At 37.5% G+C, this 18,742-nt stretch overlaps 1 protein-coding gene across 1 annotated transcript; it reads left to right on the top strand.

The window, feature by feature from the left end:
• Nucleotides 1–2,541: 2,541 nt before the first annotated feature.
• Nucleotides 2,542–16,255, top strand: LOC140239727 (uncharacterized). The gene is made up of 4 exons (XM_072319552.1): nucleotides 2,542–2,760; nucleotides 5,763–5,900; nucleotides 12,577–12,671; nucleotides 15,032–16,255. The coding sequence occupies exons 1-4, from the start codon at nucleotides 2,602–2,604 to the stop codon at nucleotides 15,999–16,001; spliced, it is 1,362 nt and encodes a 453-aa protein (XP_072175653.1). The 5' UTR covers nucleotides 2,542–2,601; the 3' UTR covers nucleotides 16,002–16,255.
• The last annotated feature ends 2,487 nt before the right edge of the window (nucleotides 16,256–18,742 follow it).

Genomic DNA, 18,742 nt, shown 5'->3' on the forward strand with positions numbered 1-18,742 from the left:
TTTGCTATCTTGCTCAATTATCAGATATGTAAACATGTTATATTCTGTTGGTTGGAAACAAATCTTGCTGAATTGAATTGAATTCATCCCTAGACATGTACTATAAATGCATTATAAATATTATGAATTATTTTCCGTTGTTGATTCAAGATGAAAATGTAATTTCTTTTAGTGGGCACATAAAGTAATGTTTGTATTCAATCATCTTTATGATCTATTATCAAAGTGGTGATATCTCGTTTCATATAAGCCCGTCACGATCCATAAGGTACTATATAATGTAATACCATCGTTCAATGAATATATATGTATGTATATATATATATCCCTAGTTGGCACCTTAGGGAGACATATTGGGGGGAAGTGTCTTCATTAGGGAGACAACTGGTCATTAAGGAGACAATTTTCGTGTCTCCATTGCGTAAACTGCCATTGAACATGTAATAATAAATTTGCATATAAAACAAATGGAAATGTCTTCCAAATGACCCATCTAGGAGTATATATATATATATATATATATATATATATATATACACACATTATGTTTATCTTCCATGAAGACTGAATATTCTCATAGATTTACTTCATACAAACGATTCTATCATCCCAACTTATATCGGGTTGACAAACTGTTCTCGTTTCATTCCTTTCCTTCAAGTGAGTCGCTGAATCATTCCAAAGCATACTTCAAAGTTTGGACAGAATTCAAGGATTTATACAATGATATCGTCGTCCCTCTCTGCCCCAGGTTAATTCTTTCTGTGATGATTTAACAAGCATTCAGCAAATGGGGTCTTGCTTTTGATATTACCCGTTTTAAATCGACGTCGCGAATAACTTTTGTTTCACGAAAACATCACAATTCATGTAACTCGACAAGAGAACTCGTCTTGCACTTTTTTTTTGCAATTATCGCTTTGCAGAAAACATACTTTATACAATATATGATAAATTATATGATGTATAGTTGTGATTAAGGGTGCAATTTTTATCGTAGTATCGCTAGAGCATGATCCGGCACCATTTTAGAAAGCGTAAAGTCCTTCACGGGAAATATGGGATTCACGATTTAAAAGTACTAATAATCAATGTTGTGAATACACTTTATCTTCTACTAGTAGGCTATATTACTGAGAAAGAAAAGTATGTTTGCATGTACTTCATCAATGCATCATTATGGGGTGCGCGAACACTATACTATACATCATTAGCACTCTTATGATTCTATTTTTCACTGAGTCCCTAGGCCGAATTATAAAACTGCGCGTTGGCTACATGCATAAACCATGCATTTGCCATGTACATGTCAAATGGCTGTAGGGCCCAATAAGTAGCTTTTGTTAATATCACTATGCTTATCCGTCATGCGTCTAATAATGTAGGCCTACTTCTGGGACTTTTGCAGCAATGGTTGTTTTGATTTTAGTCTAGGTTACTGTATTCAGCATGCAGTTTTCATCATGAAAGGATGAAGGCCATATTATGCGGGGGGAAAGAAAATCAGAACAAAGGATAACGAATACGTGTACAATGCTTCTCTTAAACCCTCTTACTATCATTGTCTCGAAATCTCTCGGCTATTGTACACATTGTCTTGCCCTTGGTTAGAAAAGGGTTAAGAGCGGGCGCGTGATGGTAGCTTAAAAAGGAAAAAAAAAATAAAAGATCTGTAGTTTCCTCTTCTGGTGAAACTACTGTGCAGTGAAGTTACCAATCACTGTTTTGTGGCTTTTATCAACAGACTATAATAGCTAACCGAACCTTGGACATTGAACAGTTCCATCAGTTCGGTGTTTGTCATGTGATCATTTTAACAGCGTTTTCTTGCAGCTTGTGTTGTTGTTGTTTTTTTTTTTCCGTTGAGGAAATTGGTGTAATATTTATGATAAACAGAGGGGCGTTTATAATTTATTATTGCCTACTTGCTTATGTGTATCACAACATGGAGGCCAGATATGCCCCCCCCCCCCGCTAGAACTAAAAGAACTACTTGAATGCTAGTCCCAAATTTCCTGTCTGAAAAAAAAAAAAAAATCATGCTGAAATAGAAGTCCTTTGTAAATTAATTCAATTAAATCAGGTATTCTGTGCTACCTTATTTGAGAGTAGACATTTATTGTTTTAGTTAAACGTCCTCGTGTATTAACGCCAACGCGAGATTGTATAATGCAGGATGTATTGTTCTTTTGTTGTAACAGGACAACGAGCGTTTGTGACATTATTTATATCGCATTGTTCATTGATCGCCCTATTTGTCTCCTGTCCTATTCTCTTCACAGGGGCCCACAGGTGTGAAGTATACCTGGAACGTGTATTGTCTCCGAGGTACCTATAACTACAGAACGGGGTGGAGTCAACTGGCCGTACATTGTGAAGAGTGAAAAAAAATCACGCATGATTCATAGACCAAGTTAAATATGAGTTGATTATTCTTGTCATTGATGATACGGACAACATTGTCATCTTCAACATGTAAAGCAAGAGGCTGATGAAAAGTGAAATGAAGTCAGATGCACATAATATTATTGTGTGTGAGCGGCAGTGATAAGTTTGTCTTCACTGCAGCTACGATAGGACACTGGATGAACACTTGAAAATATGCCGAGCGTGATGAGAAGAGCAGACTCTGTCACTCCCGGGAACAGACGAGAGTCGCCTGTTCCCGGCTCTCCGGGATCGGGAACAATCCAACGGGAACCGAGAAGAATCCACCGGCAGCAGGGCGGTCGACAAGGCTCTTCCCCGTTGCAGCAAATGGTGAGCATTTACTAGTATTTAGATGTGTAGAGAGCAGTTTATGTGGACGCGTGAATGATGACCGAATTGAATGATTTCTGTCCATGTTTGTATTGCAATCAAACGACTTATCAGTTTGAAAGTCAAGCAAATTTCAAGCCGTCGTCTCATCGAGCTATTTGCTTATTTAACGACAGCCTTCTGTCCCACAAATCTATGCATTGTAGAACAATTCAGACAGATTATTACATGTATGTATTCCTCTATAGAATAAGTCTAAATCAACATTATATTATCTTTTCATAATCAGTCTATTGTACACGTAATTTTAGTTATGTTTGAATGTACTGATATCGTGTCTTGTTTTCAAGAAATTACCGTATTTCATTTTTGATAAGTTCAATGAAGAAAACTTTGAATGGATTTACGTTTGAATTTGTACAACGTTGTTGAGGTCGTTACATCCACCTAATTATTGCGAAGCTCACAACAATGTGCTGCTGGTCTGTTACTCCCACGTAATGCGTCATTTCGTGATTTAATGGGCGTAGGCATTGCATGCCTGCGATCCAAATTGCTCCTTTTATGGATTCCTCCTATCAGAAGTCTGTAAGTTAACATTAAGAATTTGATTTATCACAAATTTAAACCTTTTTTGGGTGGGTTGCAGTTTAATGCAACTTTGATATTTTGCAATAATTACACTGGTTTATTACATGCGATTGTACTTTCTTTCGTTCCTTTGTAATTTAGTTATGTTTTGTTGAGCTTTTTTTTTACAACAGAGTAATTCTGTTTTGTTTTGAATTGAGGAGCAGAACAAAAGCAAAAACAAAACAAATCAACAACAACAACAACACAAAACAACAACAACAACAAAACCAAAACAACCCATACACCACACAAACAATAGGAATTCGGTTCATCTAAGTTAAGTGTGTTTTTTCTTTCTTTCTCTAAAAGTCACCGAACCGTTTCTATAAAGGCAAATGTAATCAATATTCATGAACAATCGTTTTTATAGAGTATAAAGGACAACATAACCCACTTAAGGAAAGGCAGTAAATCAGTTAATAAGTGGGGACGTACGAATTCTGTGTAATTGTATTGTCAGTTAGTATATAGATTTCCAAAACTTCTTTGTTTAAATGTTTTTGAATAGTAGAAACACTCGTGATTGAAAATTCCGTCAATAAAGCGGCATAATATAAGGCTTGATTGAAGCGCCTTGGTGCCGCATTATTCTGGTCATGTGATTAAGAAACTAAAAAAAAAAAAAAAAAAAAAAAAAACAAAACAAAAAAACAGACAAGACTCTACGAGCATGAGCTTGAGGACAATAAAACATTCACACGAGAAATATTCGAAGCTTGGAGTGATTCTTCTATCTCTCAGGAGACCTCTTATATATTTATGATTAAATAATTTTGGATGACTTGAATGAATGATGCGATTTAGTTTGGGCAGACTGGATGGATTATATGGTGTTAGTAATAGAATGTGATAAAGATGTGATAGGGAAAAATAGTTTTGAAAATAATTGGAAGTAAATCAATTTCATTCTATCACAACATCAGTACTGACTACGGATAGACTGATTTCTTATTTATCCTGCGTTAAAAACAGTATATATCAAATGGCAAAACAAATTTGTGAGGTCGCTGCAGCATACCAGTAATCAAATATAATGAATACACAATTCATGATCTGATATCAAAGAGAATTATAATCAATGCGCTGATTCGCGACGTAGACAAGGTGCGTTATACGAATCATTTTGCTACGAACGACCTAGTTTTTTGGCTGGTCGTCTCATGGTATAGTATATTTATTTATCAATACCTGTCTCTGGATCCATCCAGAAGATTAAAAGCATGGCTTAATTTAGGTAACCTTGTAGAAATTGTGCCAAAGAATTCACCTTCTGTCTCTGAGAATGTCCAATTCTGTCTTGATATTCTTTGTAAGTAAATTACAAAAACTTTTCTTCTCATGGTAGAAAAGTCAGTATTACTAATGGTGAGTACTATTCGAATTCTATAGCAGTGTGGAATATTAATGCTGTTTGTGTGAGGCAGTGAGGAACTTATTGTGAAGCGTAAATGTAAATCACATGTTAATACTATTCAAAATGTTTGCTTCGCCGAAACGTGAAATAGCTTCTATAATCCAAATAACCTTCTCCATGAATTCAACTTTTGAGGTTTCATCAGATTGCAGCATGACATTTAATGTATACGTGCCTTAAAGCAGAAACTTTGCCCCTGCCGCGGATAGGCAATGCTTGATAGGATACTGTGATAAGATGAAGAGTATACTAGTAGCTATTATGAGGCTAGAATATTATATATTCCAAGTAATCATACTGGAGGACTTACCTGTCTGACTCAAGCATTCACGGAAGCTTTCATTCCAGTTTAGGTTTCCGTGTGTTGTGTTATGGTCACGCATATCATGTCCCCAAAAGACACCGACAGCACTGTATGTTAAAAAAAAATTGCAACGGGACCCGCGGCAAAGATAACATTGGAAATAGTGAATCAATCAAAATACAATTTCCGCGTATGAAACTGTAACTTATTACCCACATCTTAAAGAAAACCCCATCCTGTTTGCTTCAGTGGTCAAAGAGAAATTAGGATTTTTATAGAGCATGTCAGAAATCCCTTCCCTCCTTTTTTTTTTTTTTTGGGGGGGGACACATTGTACAGTCAACCCCATCTAAATCGACCTCGCATAAGTCGAAAAATTTGCTAAGATTAAGAAAAATTCTATAAATGGAAATGTTCAATTTGATAGGTCTTTTCCTCGTTTCTGAAGATAGCCATTGACATACTTTATAGTCAGTTCTTATGATTATCATTATCTGTTGTGTATTCTGACTTTACGTACGTTTCATAATGCATGATTTCTGCCGTTTTTTGTGTTGTTGTTTTGTTATCTTTAATTGCAAACTCACACTGATCAGTAACGGCATTTTGTATTTTGTATTTTTTTTCCAATTTCCAATTGGCAATGTATAGGAGACTCAGAATAACGGCTATCGGAACGTCATTTCTTCAACCATTACCGAGCAGTTGCAGGGAAGGCGACCTTCACATAATATTTCGGGAAGGGCCTCGCGGTTCCCTTTCTACCACGCCTATCTCACGGAGGATGAGGTAAAGATTATAGTTTCCGATCTCATCCGATCTCATCTGTTATACAGATTTCGATTCCGTCTTGCGATAGCAACACTAATAACCCAAATATCGAAAGTAAAAACGAGACATATACAAATTAACAGTCTTACTCGTTCTCAATGTCTGAATACCAAGAAACTTGTGTGATGTCGTTAAACAGTGCGTTCTTTCTCTCATTACATTGCTGTTTTGTTGTATAAAAGTGTCTTGAAAAGTTAATAGTAAACTACGAAGAATATCCTATTCTGTTTTAAAACACAACCAGTTCATTAATTGACTCATGCCTGCGCGTTTCCTACGAGAGAAATACTACGAAATTGAAATCTAAGTCAAAATCTGTCATTTCTATCAAATGAAATTGATCTTAACCTCGCGACGATAATCATTTTGTGTAAAAATAATTTGACGACGTCATAGAACTTCATGATATTTAAAGAAATAAAAAACCCAAGTCTGGACTGAGCAATGTTGTGTGTAAGCATACCGTCCCCTCTAGCAAAAGGCAAAACACTCTGTCCCTCGGATAGGACATAAAATGGAGGTCCCGTGTATGAGAGAATCACAACTCATGCACGTAAAAGATCCCGCTTCATTCATTCATCGCAAAGTGCAGGGTGTTTAACCTGGTGAAGTGGTCCCACCTCACATCCAACTGGACCCCATGGAAGACCAGCTTAACATAGCTGAATATGGGCTATCCAGCCATCTTCACAGATGGAAATGTACAAACAAACAAACAAAGTTATCCTATGGTGTCCGGTTTTCCTTTGATGGAGTGGCTGGTTGCTTCTGTTCAATACTTTGTGTGTGTGTGTGTGTGTGTGTGTGTGTGTGAGTATAGAGTAATTCTGGACCAGTTTAATGTAAGTCTGCAAAGAATGAGTAAATGTTACTTGTACAACAGAGAAACTTTGATCAAAATCGGATAGGCCTACATTAAGGGTGATTATAAAATTGTAAATTTCGCTAGTTTTCACAAAAACAGTTCTGGAACAGTCAATATCAATCTGTAAATCGTGAGTTCATGATGTTATCATTTCAAACCTTACTGTATACATCTGTACATGAAATTTTGAACTATTCAGAATTTTTGTTCAAACGCAGTTGTGCCCCAGTATCAATTTCTAATAATCATATCTGATTAATCATTAGTTTGATATTTGAACATATTCTGCCACAAATTTATCATTGGTTTCACTGATATTGCAGAAAATTTAATTTTCGTCATTTTTAGGTACATGATCAATGGAAAATTGTGAGGTGATCACATCATCACCTCACCAATTTGCATATCCATAATTATATCAATAGATTGTTTAAGAAGTCTTTTGCAAAAGTTAGCGAATCTTTTAAAAAAAAAAAGTCGTAGCTTCCTTATCTTTAATCTGATTGGATCAAACTTTCTCTGCAGTGCTTGTAAAATTTTACTCTCTCCATCAGTTTTCGTTGGTCCAGAATACCCCTCTAATGCTCAACGCATGATTTAATGTCCGATGTGAATTCAACCGATAATTATCATGAAACCCGTAAGTTATAAAAGTTGCGAGATGTCAATGAGACTGGACGGTGAAATAATTCAAGATGAATAACCCTGTACAATCCCTCCGCTCTGAGCCCCCCCCCCCCCAACAAAACAAAACAAAACAAAACACCTACAGCAGAACAGACAAACAAAGTAGTATTGAAGTGAAAGAACCTCTCTGGTGTAGAGTTAGGTCAAAGTGATGTACACACACACTAAAATATCTCTGTGATGTTGAAACAAGCTTCCAATAGTCCTACTGTGTGCAGGTCATATCATCCAGTTGTATCAAATTGCCCGGTATTGGCTTTTCATTATTTAGAGCTTAGGTTATTTTCACCATTCCTCCTAGTCATTGAAGTAATTCTGCGATTTGGTCTTCACTTCTGTGCACTCATGTCACTTTGTATACATTCGTACGTCATTACAGAGTTCTCACCTAACATTAATTTCGGGAAATGATAGCTTCTACGGTATGATAAGTGTCATTATCAAAAAGTTAAGAGCCCACTAAGGAATGCAATTTTCAGCTTCCTATACACACTGGATCGACAGTATTTAAGTTACTCAGAATCTTTTAATAGCCTAGTATAAATAGATGTGGACGTTACACGTAGGTACAGTCTACGGGGCAGTTGGCAAAACCAGTGCTTCTTGCGTGCTATAACGTACTCTCAGTCACGTGACGCGGCTATTCGCTGACGTAAGAGTGCATAGGCTTGCTATTGTGATACGATTATTTCCATCCGCCATGGGGAGTTGGTTTCGCTTTTAGACGCACGTCAACAATCGCTGAAACGTGATACAGAATTCTGTTTTATTTTCTGCCGCACTCTTCGCATTTCTCTCCTTCTCTCCTTTTCTCTCCAGTGGAAGTAAGTGCTTTTCATCGACTAGATTTCAAAGTAGATGTTTCGGCGTAAGTGTTAAGGAAACTCTTCCACAAGCGCTGTATATCATCAACCCAAACTCTACGTACATTCTGCCATGTAATTCGCTGTTGTCGGTTTTTTTTTTGTTTTTTTTTTTCAGATCAGAGCCCCCTAAGGTAAAGCAGTCAAACACACAAAGGAAAAGCCAGAAAACCCCTACTAGCTATGAATAAAGCTGATGCAAACAAACAAACGAACAAATCAACAAACGGAAATCAATTTCATCGCGTCACGGTGGAATAATATGGCAGTGGAAATGCCCCCTTCTTGATTCTATATAAGTTTAAAAAAAAAATATTCATACCTACATTTTCACGTATATAACATTTTCAAGAATGCTTAGAGTTGTGTCTTCGTCTATAACTTGAATTGCAATTGAATGAATAATTCTAAATCTGTAGTCACTTTGATACATTGAATAATTAGTTTCATGGCAAGGAGCGAAGACATAATGACAATAACTTAAATTGCAATTGAAAGAGTGATTCCAAATCTACATGGTAAGTCACTTTTTTGCATTTTCGTATGAACTGGAAATATGGGTTCTTTTGATAATTTGTTACCATGGCGTCAGAATTCTGAAGGGCTCAATATCCAAATCTGCTTAGAATATATCGGTGTCGACAAACTTAGTGTTTTAAACAAATAAAGAAATAGAGCGATTGGTCTGATATATATATCGGGCTACGGCCGCTGGACTATGTCGCTATAGCAAACAGCTTAAAAGTGGTCGTGACAAGTTGATAAATATTCTACAAATGTGCATTTGAAACTGTAAAGAAATGATTATACAATAATATTGTACTTTCATATATTGAAAAGTCAAATAAAGGGGAAATGTAATGTACCCCCCCCCCCCAAAAAAAAAAAAAAAATGTGGATTTGTAGTCAATGTAGAAATATCAGTAGAATACGCCATGCAGTGAGGAAGTTCGAGGAAAATCGAAAATCCGTTCAGAAGTTAATGAAATGGTTAAAATTTGGTTTAAGTGCTTCAATAGTTCATGATGTCGCTACATTGGAACAACTTAAAAAATATAAAAAGAATTCCACATATTTGTATTAAATTTCTTGAGCTAATTAAAGAGCAATTAACTTTAGCTCATTTGGATGGCGTGTGAAACGGTATTACCTTTCATTATATCAGTAATTCCAGACGTCGAGGAAACGAATACTTATCATGAAAATATGAAGTCTTCTTTAATTCTCTTCATGTTGTTGTCCTAATATTGTTCCACTACTGTTTTGTGTGAGATCCATGTGCCGCCTTGTCTTGATAAGAACTCTTTACATGAAAAGTCTCTATGTATACAGGAGTAGAATGAAATAAAGTTGGTTATCAGTTATTATTGTAGTAATTGCTATTCTAATCGTCCCGTGTGACAACTTATCAACTTTCCAGATATCAGGTCCATAACACGGCATACAATATAGGCCTACATGTAGTCTTTATGATTGCAAAGAATGTCACAATGAGAAAAGAACTCCAATGGTTTAAATCAATTTCGATGCCACACAATGGAAAATTGCAGTTTCCATAGCAATTACTGAAATACTCGCATCCGATTGGTTGCTGCAACAGGCCAACATGCCTGCACCTGCTATGCTGCAACAACACGTAGTTGTCAACAGCTTCATGCAAGGATATCCACATATACCTCCGTAATTTCAACGTAATGACTCACAGGTTTTAAACGCACCATCCGCACGCAAAAATAAATTTTAATTGGTCCCCTGACTTTATAACCATGCAGCATTGCTGTACAGATTGGAAATTGGCGCTAATTCGAAATGACATAGAATATAAAATCTTACAAAAATCACAGTCAGTATAGAATTTACACTCAAAATCTTAAAAAGATACCAGCATTTGAAATGTACACTAGTATAAAGACGATAACTTTAAATGCAAACGTGCGCTCGAATATTAAAAACTGGCATGTCTTTAGGCTAAATTGAAAGTGATCTGATTTAAAAGAGAATGAAAATTCACATGAAAGTCACAGTTGCGAATGTTTATCGCAATTCCTGCATTATTGATGCAGCTCAGTTTACAGTGGAGACTATTTAAATCTGACCCAACATTCACCTGTGACATAGCTCTTTCCACCGGCAAAATTTGCAAATCCGCAGACACACCTCTCGTGTAAATCATTCATATCATCACCTTTTAGTTTAATCTAGTATGTCTTGCCGAAAAGACCTTCGCCTGTCTTGTTCACAAGCTCACGTTTCCTGGATGTAATGAAGAATCTAAGCAAGATCGAAATATTGTTTACATTATTTGAATGTAATATCTTTTGAATGATAAACAGTCAAATAATTAGAACCCTATTTTAGATCATATTTATTCTTCTTATAGTGAATATTAATATTGGTTGGAACCTGAAAATAAAATACTGAAATAAAGGAAAATATTGACTTTATCAACTCACAGCTCCTCTACTTTATTTGTGCAGAAAATGTGTCCAGTCATGGGTTTTGTCCAGAATAAAAAAAAAAAAAAATCGCTCGATTTTTTTGGAACACAAAATATTTGATACGAAATTCATCGAAGATTTTGTTTGTCAGTCATTCTTTTTTTTTTTTATTTCCATTTGTAATCTTTCGATTTGCTTACAATTTCGACGAAGATTATCCATAGAATTCCCTTGTTATCCACTGTTCTCATTATTGCTTGCGGATATTATGCGGTTATATACGTCTCGTGATGGTAGTTGGTTTTATTCCCCACGCCTATTTTCATTGCGAAAGTTCACGAGCGATGCGAATCTTTTCAGGACGCCTATGGTTCTTAGAACCTCACGTCTCCTATGCCAGCTTTCGAAACCTTCTGTTTTCATTCAGTATGGTCTCATTTCATTTAGCGTGGCCTCATTTCAAGACTTTAATAGTTTGTTGGTGTGGTATCGAATCTCGCTATACATTGAAAGTAAGTAAGTGACAGACAAAATGGAGCCGACATTATAGTAGCATTTTGTTCAAAATTTTCAATGATAATTTTGATCCCACAAGTTTACCACCTGTACTTCTATTTTCTGTATGTCTCACCTTTCTCTTGTTTGTATAGACTTTCAGCATTTCATAAGGGGTGCACTGTTCATCTCTCTCTCTCTTCTTTTTCTTCTTTTTCTTCATATTTGTTTCGATCTGTATTCTTCACGATATTTTGGAGATCACATGAGGTGACTGGAGTTGATGATACAGTGTAGTATATAAGTATATAGGAACGTTCACAAGGGGTCATCCCACTAGAGTCATACAGCCCACGAGTTCGACATTGACCACAGGTCCATGCGTCATACAGCTCTCTAGTCATACAGCCCATGATTTCGACACTATAGGCAAAAATAGCCCATGAGTTCGACACTAGGTAAAAGAGCCCACGAGCTCGACAGATACAACACGGGGCTTATTCTGTGTCGGTCTCGTGGGCCTTGTTAGCTTAGTGTCAAAATAATGGGCTGTATGACTCGTGAGCTGTATAACTCATGGGCGCTGTATGACTTGTGAGCTGTACGACTCGTGGGTGTCGGTCTCGTGACATGCACCCGTTCACACAACAGCTTGGTAGTGAGATTTTGATCACGATTTTCAGCACCTCAAAAAAGTGGTATAAAAGTAACAGAAAACGTTTTATAAAACACGAGATGAACTCTTAGTTCATTGCGCGTCTCAGTTGTATAGTGTATCAATTATGAAGCGAACCAGGTCTTATTTCTTTTGCTGAGTTGCAGCATATATCACAGATAATGCTGGAGAGAATGAAAGGAGGGAAGACTGGTGAGTGAGAGAGCTTGTGGTATGATCACCGCATTATATCATATCCCATCCAAGTCTCAGTGATTTCGATTTTGTGACAATATTATCCGGACGCAATTAACTTTTGTACAGTCTAGAGTGACTAAATTTGTGATGAAAATTATTCGTTAATGCTGCATGAGCCATGGACTTCGTCATGTCTAGAAAGGAGGTATGATTGAGTTAGTGAGCAGGTGGCACCTTTATGGGTCGGTTTTATCTTTTAGGGGGTTGAAGGTGAAAGGTGAGTATAGGTGAAATTGAGAGAGGAAAGGTGGAAATGTCTCTCCGTGCTTGGTGTCAGAATACGAATCTTGTCAGCCATTCTGTGTCTACATTCACCGATATTCTTATAACTTTGTTTCCTCCATCTTGTTTGCAACCCCCCCCCCCCTTACAGGAAGAAAATGCCTTCAAGGACCACCTCCTAAAGACTGGAGCCTACCTAATGCGGGATAGCAAGAGTAACCCCCACGCTGTGACGATGTCTGTCGTGTAAGTATACGCCATTAATGCAGATGAAAATAGAAATAGATAATGATGTTGATGATAATGATGATAATGATGATGATGATGATAACAATAATAATAATAATAATAATAATGATAATTAAAATAATAATAATGATAATGATGATAATAATAATAATAATAATAATAATAAGAAGAAGAAGAAGAAGAAGAAGGAGAAGAAGTCACTGAATATTGTATTAAAAGCGGTACTGATCTTGGTTTTTGGAAGAGAAGAGATTTGAAATCAACACATGGACAAGAGCTCATTTTCGAACGAAATATATGGGAAAGATGAATCTCAGAGGTAGACAAGAGTAAAGCGCTGTTGCACTCGCCCTATACAGTATCCATACCCATCATCCCCATTATCTGCGTCTGTTATACATATGTACGTGATATGCGGCAACAATGATACGCCGTACAGTTATTATCAAAGTATCATTGTTATCTTATGATTATTATGATAACAGTGATAACAGACTACTTTACCCAGGGTAGCCTCTACGTTGCTAGAACCGTTATCTCCAAGAGCGCCCTGTGCAACTCTCATGACCCTACCATTGCAAGGTACATGCTTTAGTTGTGGGGGAGAGCAATTAGACCCCCCCCCCCCCCAAAAAAAAAAAAAAAAAAAAAAAGGGGGGGGGGGGGACTCAACACAAGACAAAGAAATGAACAAAATCGTAGGAAAGGGGAACGCTTCAGGCAAGATTAAAACCTCTGATTTCCTGGTGTAAATGTCCAGAGCCATCCTATACACACTATTTGATATTTCAAGGCGACCACTGGGCTCGAGTTTGAAGTGCTGGTATCTGGAAATCACCACTTAAGTTTGTTCTCTTTTCTTTTGGTGTTCATGTCGAAACTTCATCGTCATGGATATGGATAGAAGACTGAATACACGAATTGTTCGAGAGCCTCTTACGATGCTTTACATAATTATCTGGATCCGTACCAAATACACGTGCCTTGATCTTGATTAGGCATTTATATGGTAGACCTATTTGAAAAAAAAAATTAAAAAAAGTTAAAGGGATTGTACAGTACTGGTTGAGGTTGGGATTCATGATGTGAACATTCCTAAGTGAGATAATGAGAAACCTCTTATGAAATATGAAAGAGCATGTAATTTCAAGAAGTTTTCAACGTTTTTTTGATGAAAATTGGTTCTCAAATGGCTGAGATTTCCAAAAAAGTGATAATAATAAAAGGCGACAGGCCACGCTTTTGTTAATCTTCCAGATTTTACGGGCATCATAGAACTTTCCATGTGTGATGCAGACTTTCTGAAGCTTCATGTGTAGCAGTTTTTACATGTCGTTAGCTCAAGCCATTGGAGATACAACTCAAGTGTTAGTTACTCACAGAGAAAAGAACACACGTCTGCACGCACTGTTTATAATGTGCACACTGCCCTGGGAATTCTATGTCTCTCGTGATATCAAGTTCCCACGGCAAAACTTCCTCACTGTAGTATTGCCTCTCTTCCACCTCCCTGGTATTGCGAAGCAGACTTTTAAGTTCAAATAATCATTGTAGTTGTATGAAACAAAATTGTATACACAGTCATATACTTATTTAATCATTTTGAACAAGGATTTCACATGTATATGCATATAATCTGTTGTTGTATACATTGTATTTATTTCCCATGAACTTGTACCAACAAAAGTGCGCTACTGGAAATAAAATCTCATCTAAATTGAATTGATCTGAATATACTGTCTTTGGAGAAAATTATAATTAGATCTTTCATGTCAGTTTTCGACACCATTCGAAAGGAAGTAATGATTTAACAATTGTATTTTTGACATCGAAATAAAGTTGTGATTGGTGACACATCAGCCAAGGCAGTCGATCTACCTTACAAACCATGATGACGTATTACAATTTTACCAGTAGGAAAGTGTCTTCTTTTAATCGTATATACGTCAATGAGGGCACTGTCTATCCAGTATCCTTTAGCTCTTTACATCTTGATGTACAGTTATGTTTTGAAAATTTGTCCAGCAAAGTACCTTGACTGTGCTCAGTGCAGTTCTAAAGAGATCAAATTAATTAATCAATCCAAGAAAAATGATGTCCATGTAGACAAGAGGAGTAATTTATTTGCTAAATTAGAATTGATTACAAATGCTCAATCACTGCAATGTTTGACCAATCACGCTACATGCATATAAATCCAGGCTATTGCTATATATCTGTAGGTGGTGTTGTTTGTGTTAAATTAGTCTACAGGGGATCTTCTTACAGACAGGTCCCCTTAAATTGATTTATGACGCACTGGAAACCTTAAGTCGATCGTTTATATTCATTGCGAAGCTGTTTCTGTTCTGTTGCAGAATCGACCCGCTGCATCTGTACCACTTCCAGGTCGTCGAGAGCGGGAGGTATTTTGTGGTTGTCGGTATGGGAAAGCGGTTCCAATCTCTAGATGACATGTTGGAATACTATCGAGAGAACAGCATACCGGGATTAGAGAAGGATCGCATTTATCTCAGATTTCCCATTAGCTGCAACCGACAGAGTTGCAGAACGGAGAGGCATTCACAGCCAAGCCCAGTCTCGCCCCTGCTGCAGAATGGACTTTCTTCGCCAACTTCGTTCAACTCTCCGCCGAGGCCAAGCCGACGAAAATCTAACCCAGCGGTGTTGACAGTTCCCACCCAGACGGACCGGACGCAGCCCTTCCAGAGAACAGCCTCATCTCCGTCTCTGCCTACAAACAATTTGACTCCATCATATCGGCAGACACTGACACCCATCACGGAACCGCAGCAGAATGACAGCCAGCAGCATGAGTGCTTCGCGGCTGCCCAGGAGCAAGAGGCGCGACCTACCCGTGCCTCTTCGGCAGTCGATCTTTCAAGTCTCTCCTCGTCGCCGCCGCCGCCGCCCCCGTCATCGGGTGCCCACGCCATCGATCACCGCCCACCGATGCCCATTCCGCGGCCGCCGCCGGAGCCAGGCAGAGGACACATCTACTCCGAGGCCGACGACCCCGACTTGGATCGCATCCGCACCGTGTTAGAGCTGTGTCGCCAGTCCGACATGATGTACACGAGCCGGAAGAAGTGCACCTGTGGGTTGTACTTGGAAGAGTCGACCCTGGCGTCGGGATGGATGATGCACATCGACAACGAGCCAGGCAAGACGCAAGGACGCATCTTTTTCTTGGACACGAAGACGAATAGAACCACCTGGATGTTACCTGATGACGTGGAGGCTGAACTCAAGAGCAAGTTCCCCGTCAAGTGGGAATTCGTGGAGAAGCAGCTAGCCAGTCGTAAGGCAAAAACTAACTCTCCATAATGGACCCTTTAAAAGACATTGCTGATATTTACCAGCAGATGGGTACTTTTATACAATGGAACTGTTTCACGATCATTGTGATTGAGGCAGAGTGGTTTGAAATCTTAATCGCGTGAATGTTCCATTCTGTGTTTCAAACTCTGATGTGAAAACAGAAAATGGCGTTGGTTCTGATCAAAGACTGTGCGACTTTATGTTTTGAGTGTTGCTGTCGTTATCTGTTGATAATTACTAACAAATCTAGATTAAAATGTACGGACAGTCAGTGTGTTCCCCATTTTTGAGACATTATTTACATTGAGGCATTCTGTGACTATATTGTGTCTGTTCACATGATTATGTAAGCTTCCTTATACTATGCAAGTAACATTTCTGTTGTGTGTGTGTGTGTGTGTCTGTGTATGTGTGTGTATGTGTTTACATGAATGAAAGTTACGAGAACATCGTGACAAATTAATACGATTCCCTCATTTCTTCCGCTCCATAAAGCTTAACAGATTTCTGTTGTTCTCCGTTAGTCCTTTACTACCCATCGTGGTTGTAATTGTAAATCGAAAAAACAATTCATACATGATTTTAATGTCGGAAAATGATGTACCAAAGTATTAGCATTGCTTTCTTATTGCTTTTCATCATACTTTCGTGGATTATTTAATTCTTGCGATATGTTGTCTTTTCTCAGAGATCTAAGGTTACGATACAACCCAGACATTTTTACTTGATCCCCATGTTTGACCTTGCCACAGGATGGGCATTTTCTTCCATTTTCCCACTTTAAACATGAAGCAATAAAAGAGTGTATCATAAATATGATTTCGTATATTGAGGTGAAGAAGCTAGGCAACGTCGACTCTCCAGCTCATATGTGTTAAAGAGATGGTATAGTGTTGGTGGAAGTGACGATTGGGCTTTTCATTTTTTGCGAGATACGAAGCAACCACTTATGAAATAATACAGATCATGCCATTCTCAGAGGAATTCAAAGTTTATTAGATGAAAATCGGTTTTGGAATGACTGAGACAAGGTAAAATATAGCCATCCTATAATAAACTAGATCTGTCGTCTTTGGGACACGATACATAATTATATGGTATAATTTTGAAATTGATAGGCAGAGGACTTTCTGAGCTAACCTCTACACAACTTTTGAGGAGAAAGAAGAAAAAGAAGAAGAAAAAAACCCCCAAAGAATCAGTACAGATACAGATGGTGATCCGATAGGATACTCGGATCACCTAAAGATGTGCCACATCTCTGTTTTGGATATCTCAGCCTTTTCCAAAACCAATTTTCATCAAATGAAAGTTGAATCCCTCTTGGAAGTACATGCTCTTTCATATTTCATAAGCGGTTTCTCGTTATTTCACCAAAAGATGTTAGAAAACCAAAGTGAGGTTTCAACCAACACTATACGATTCCTTTAAAACTGGTTATGGTATAGGGACATGCGTTCAGGGACAATGCATAGTATACCTCACTGTGGCAGAAGGAACAAGACATCCTATGTATGCAGTTTAGAATGGTATATGAAGCTAATTAAGGATGGATGCTTGAACTGAGGCTGCATCCTGTGTAACATAAAAATGTATAAATGTGATTGTTTGTGCCCTACGTAAGTGTACTTCCTGCGCTGGACGCAGTTTTATGTATTCATTGCATTACACCACTTAATTAACACCGGGAAAGATTGATCCCTAACTCGGTTTCTTCTTCGTGATTGTAACACTGCATTGATGGTCTTTACTGTGTACTAAAGAAAGCCAGTCGAGGTGTCGGTTTATATCCAAACATTTTGTAACATTATACATTTTAACGTTGTACACACCGATTGTTGGTTAATTGAATTATTTTTGTTTCCTCATTTCTTTCCATCTCAGTAATTTATGTGAGGATTTCGAGTTTGTTTTGTTTGTTTGTTCGTTTGTTTATTTTAAGAAAATGTAGAAATCAGATATGTCAATCAAAAAAGCGAAAGAAATTCTTGACTCTCCTTGGATAAATCACTCTTTGAAGAATAATATCATTTATAACTAAAACTGGAGTTGCATACTTTCTCGAAAATCAGTAATGTGGTTTTTAAATTATTGATGGGAATGCCTCAAAACTGAACGGATGGAACCATACGTGGTCTCCCTGACCACTACATGACACCTACGAAAGAAGCACTACCAACGCACTTATATATATTTACAATTCATTATACATATCGATATATATTTCATTAAGCAGTTGGCTGGTTCAACTGGATAAGTGTAAATATATCTGTAAATATCAATGATATAGACTATGCCCACTTAATTTTTGTGAACGTAGTATTATTATGTAAAATATGCTCGTGTGTGACAACGCACACTGGTTATATATTATGAATACACAGAATTTTCTGTAACTATAGATATATCCCACCTGTAAACGACCAATGTCCATTCATTCCATTTTGTAATGAACATTGAAGCATTTATAATCTATTGTGTCAAAATTTCGTTCTTTTTATGTCCATGTATATGAGTTAGTCTGGTATGAATGTATGTTGTGTCGTCCTGTATGTGTGTTAGAGGTGGGGGGAGGGGGGGGGGGGGTTAGCGGGAAGCTTGGTAAATGCGCAGACGCGGAATGTCAGAGATGTACACTGTATCTCACATCTACATGAATGAGTGTGTGCAGCTCTTTACCTTTTTTACTTATGGGTGTGGTGAGATTACGTTGTTTGTTTGTTTGTTGGTTTTTTTTTTTTTGTGAA

The sequence above is a fragment of the Diadema setosum genome, chromosome 2 (assembly GCF_964275005.1).
Source record: "Diadema setosum chromosome 2, eeDiaSeto1, whole genome shotgun sequence".
NCBI classification, from domain to species: Eukaryota; Metazoa; Echinodermata; class Echinoidea; order Diadematoida; family Diadematidae; genus Diadema; species Diadema setosum.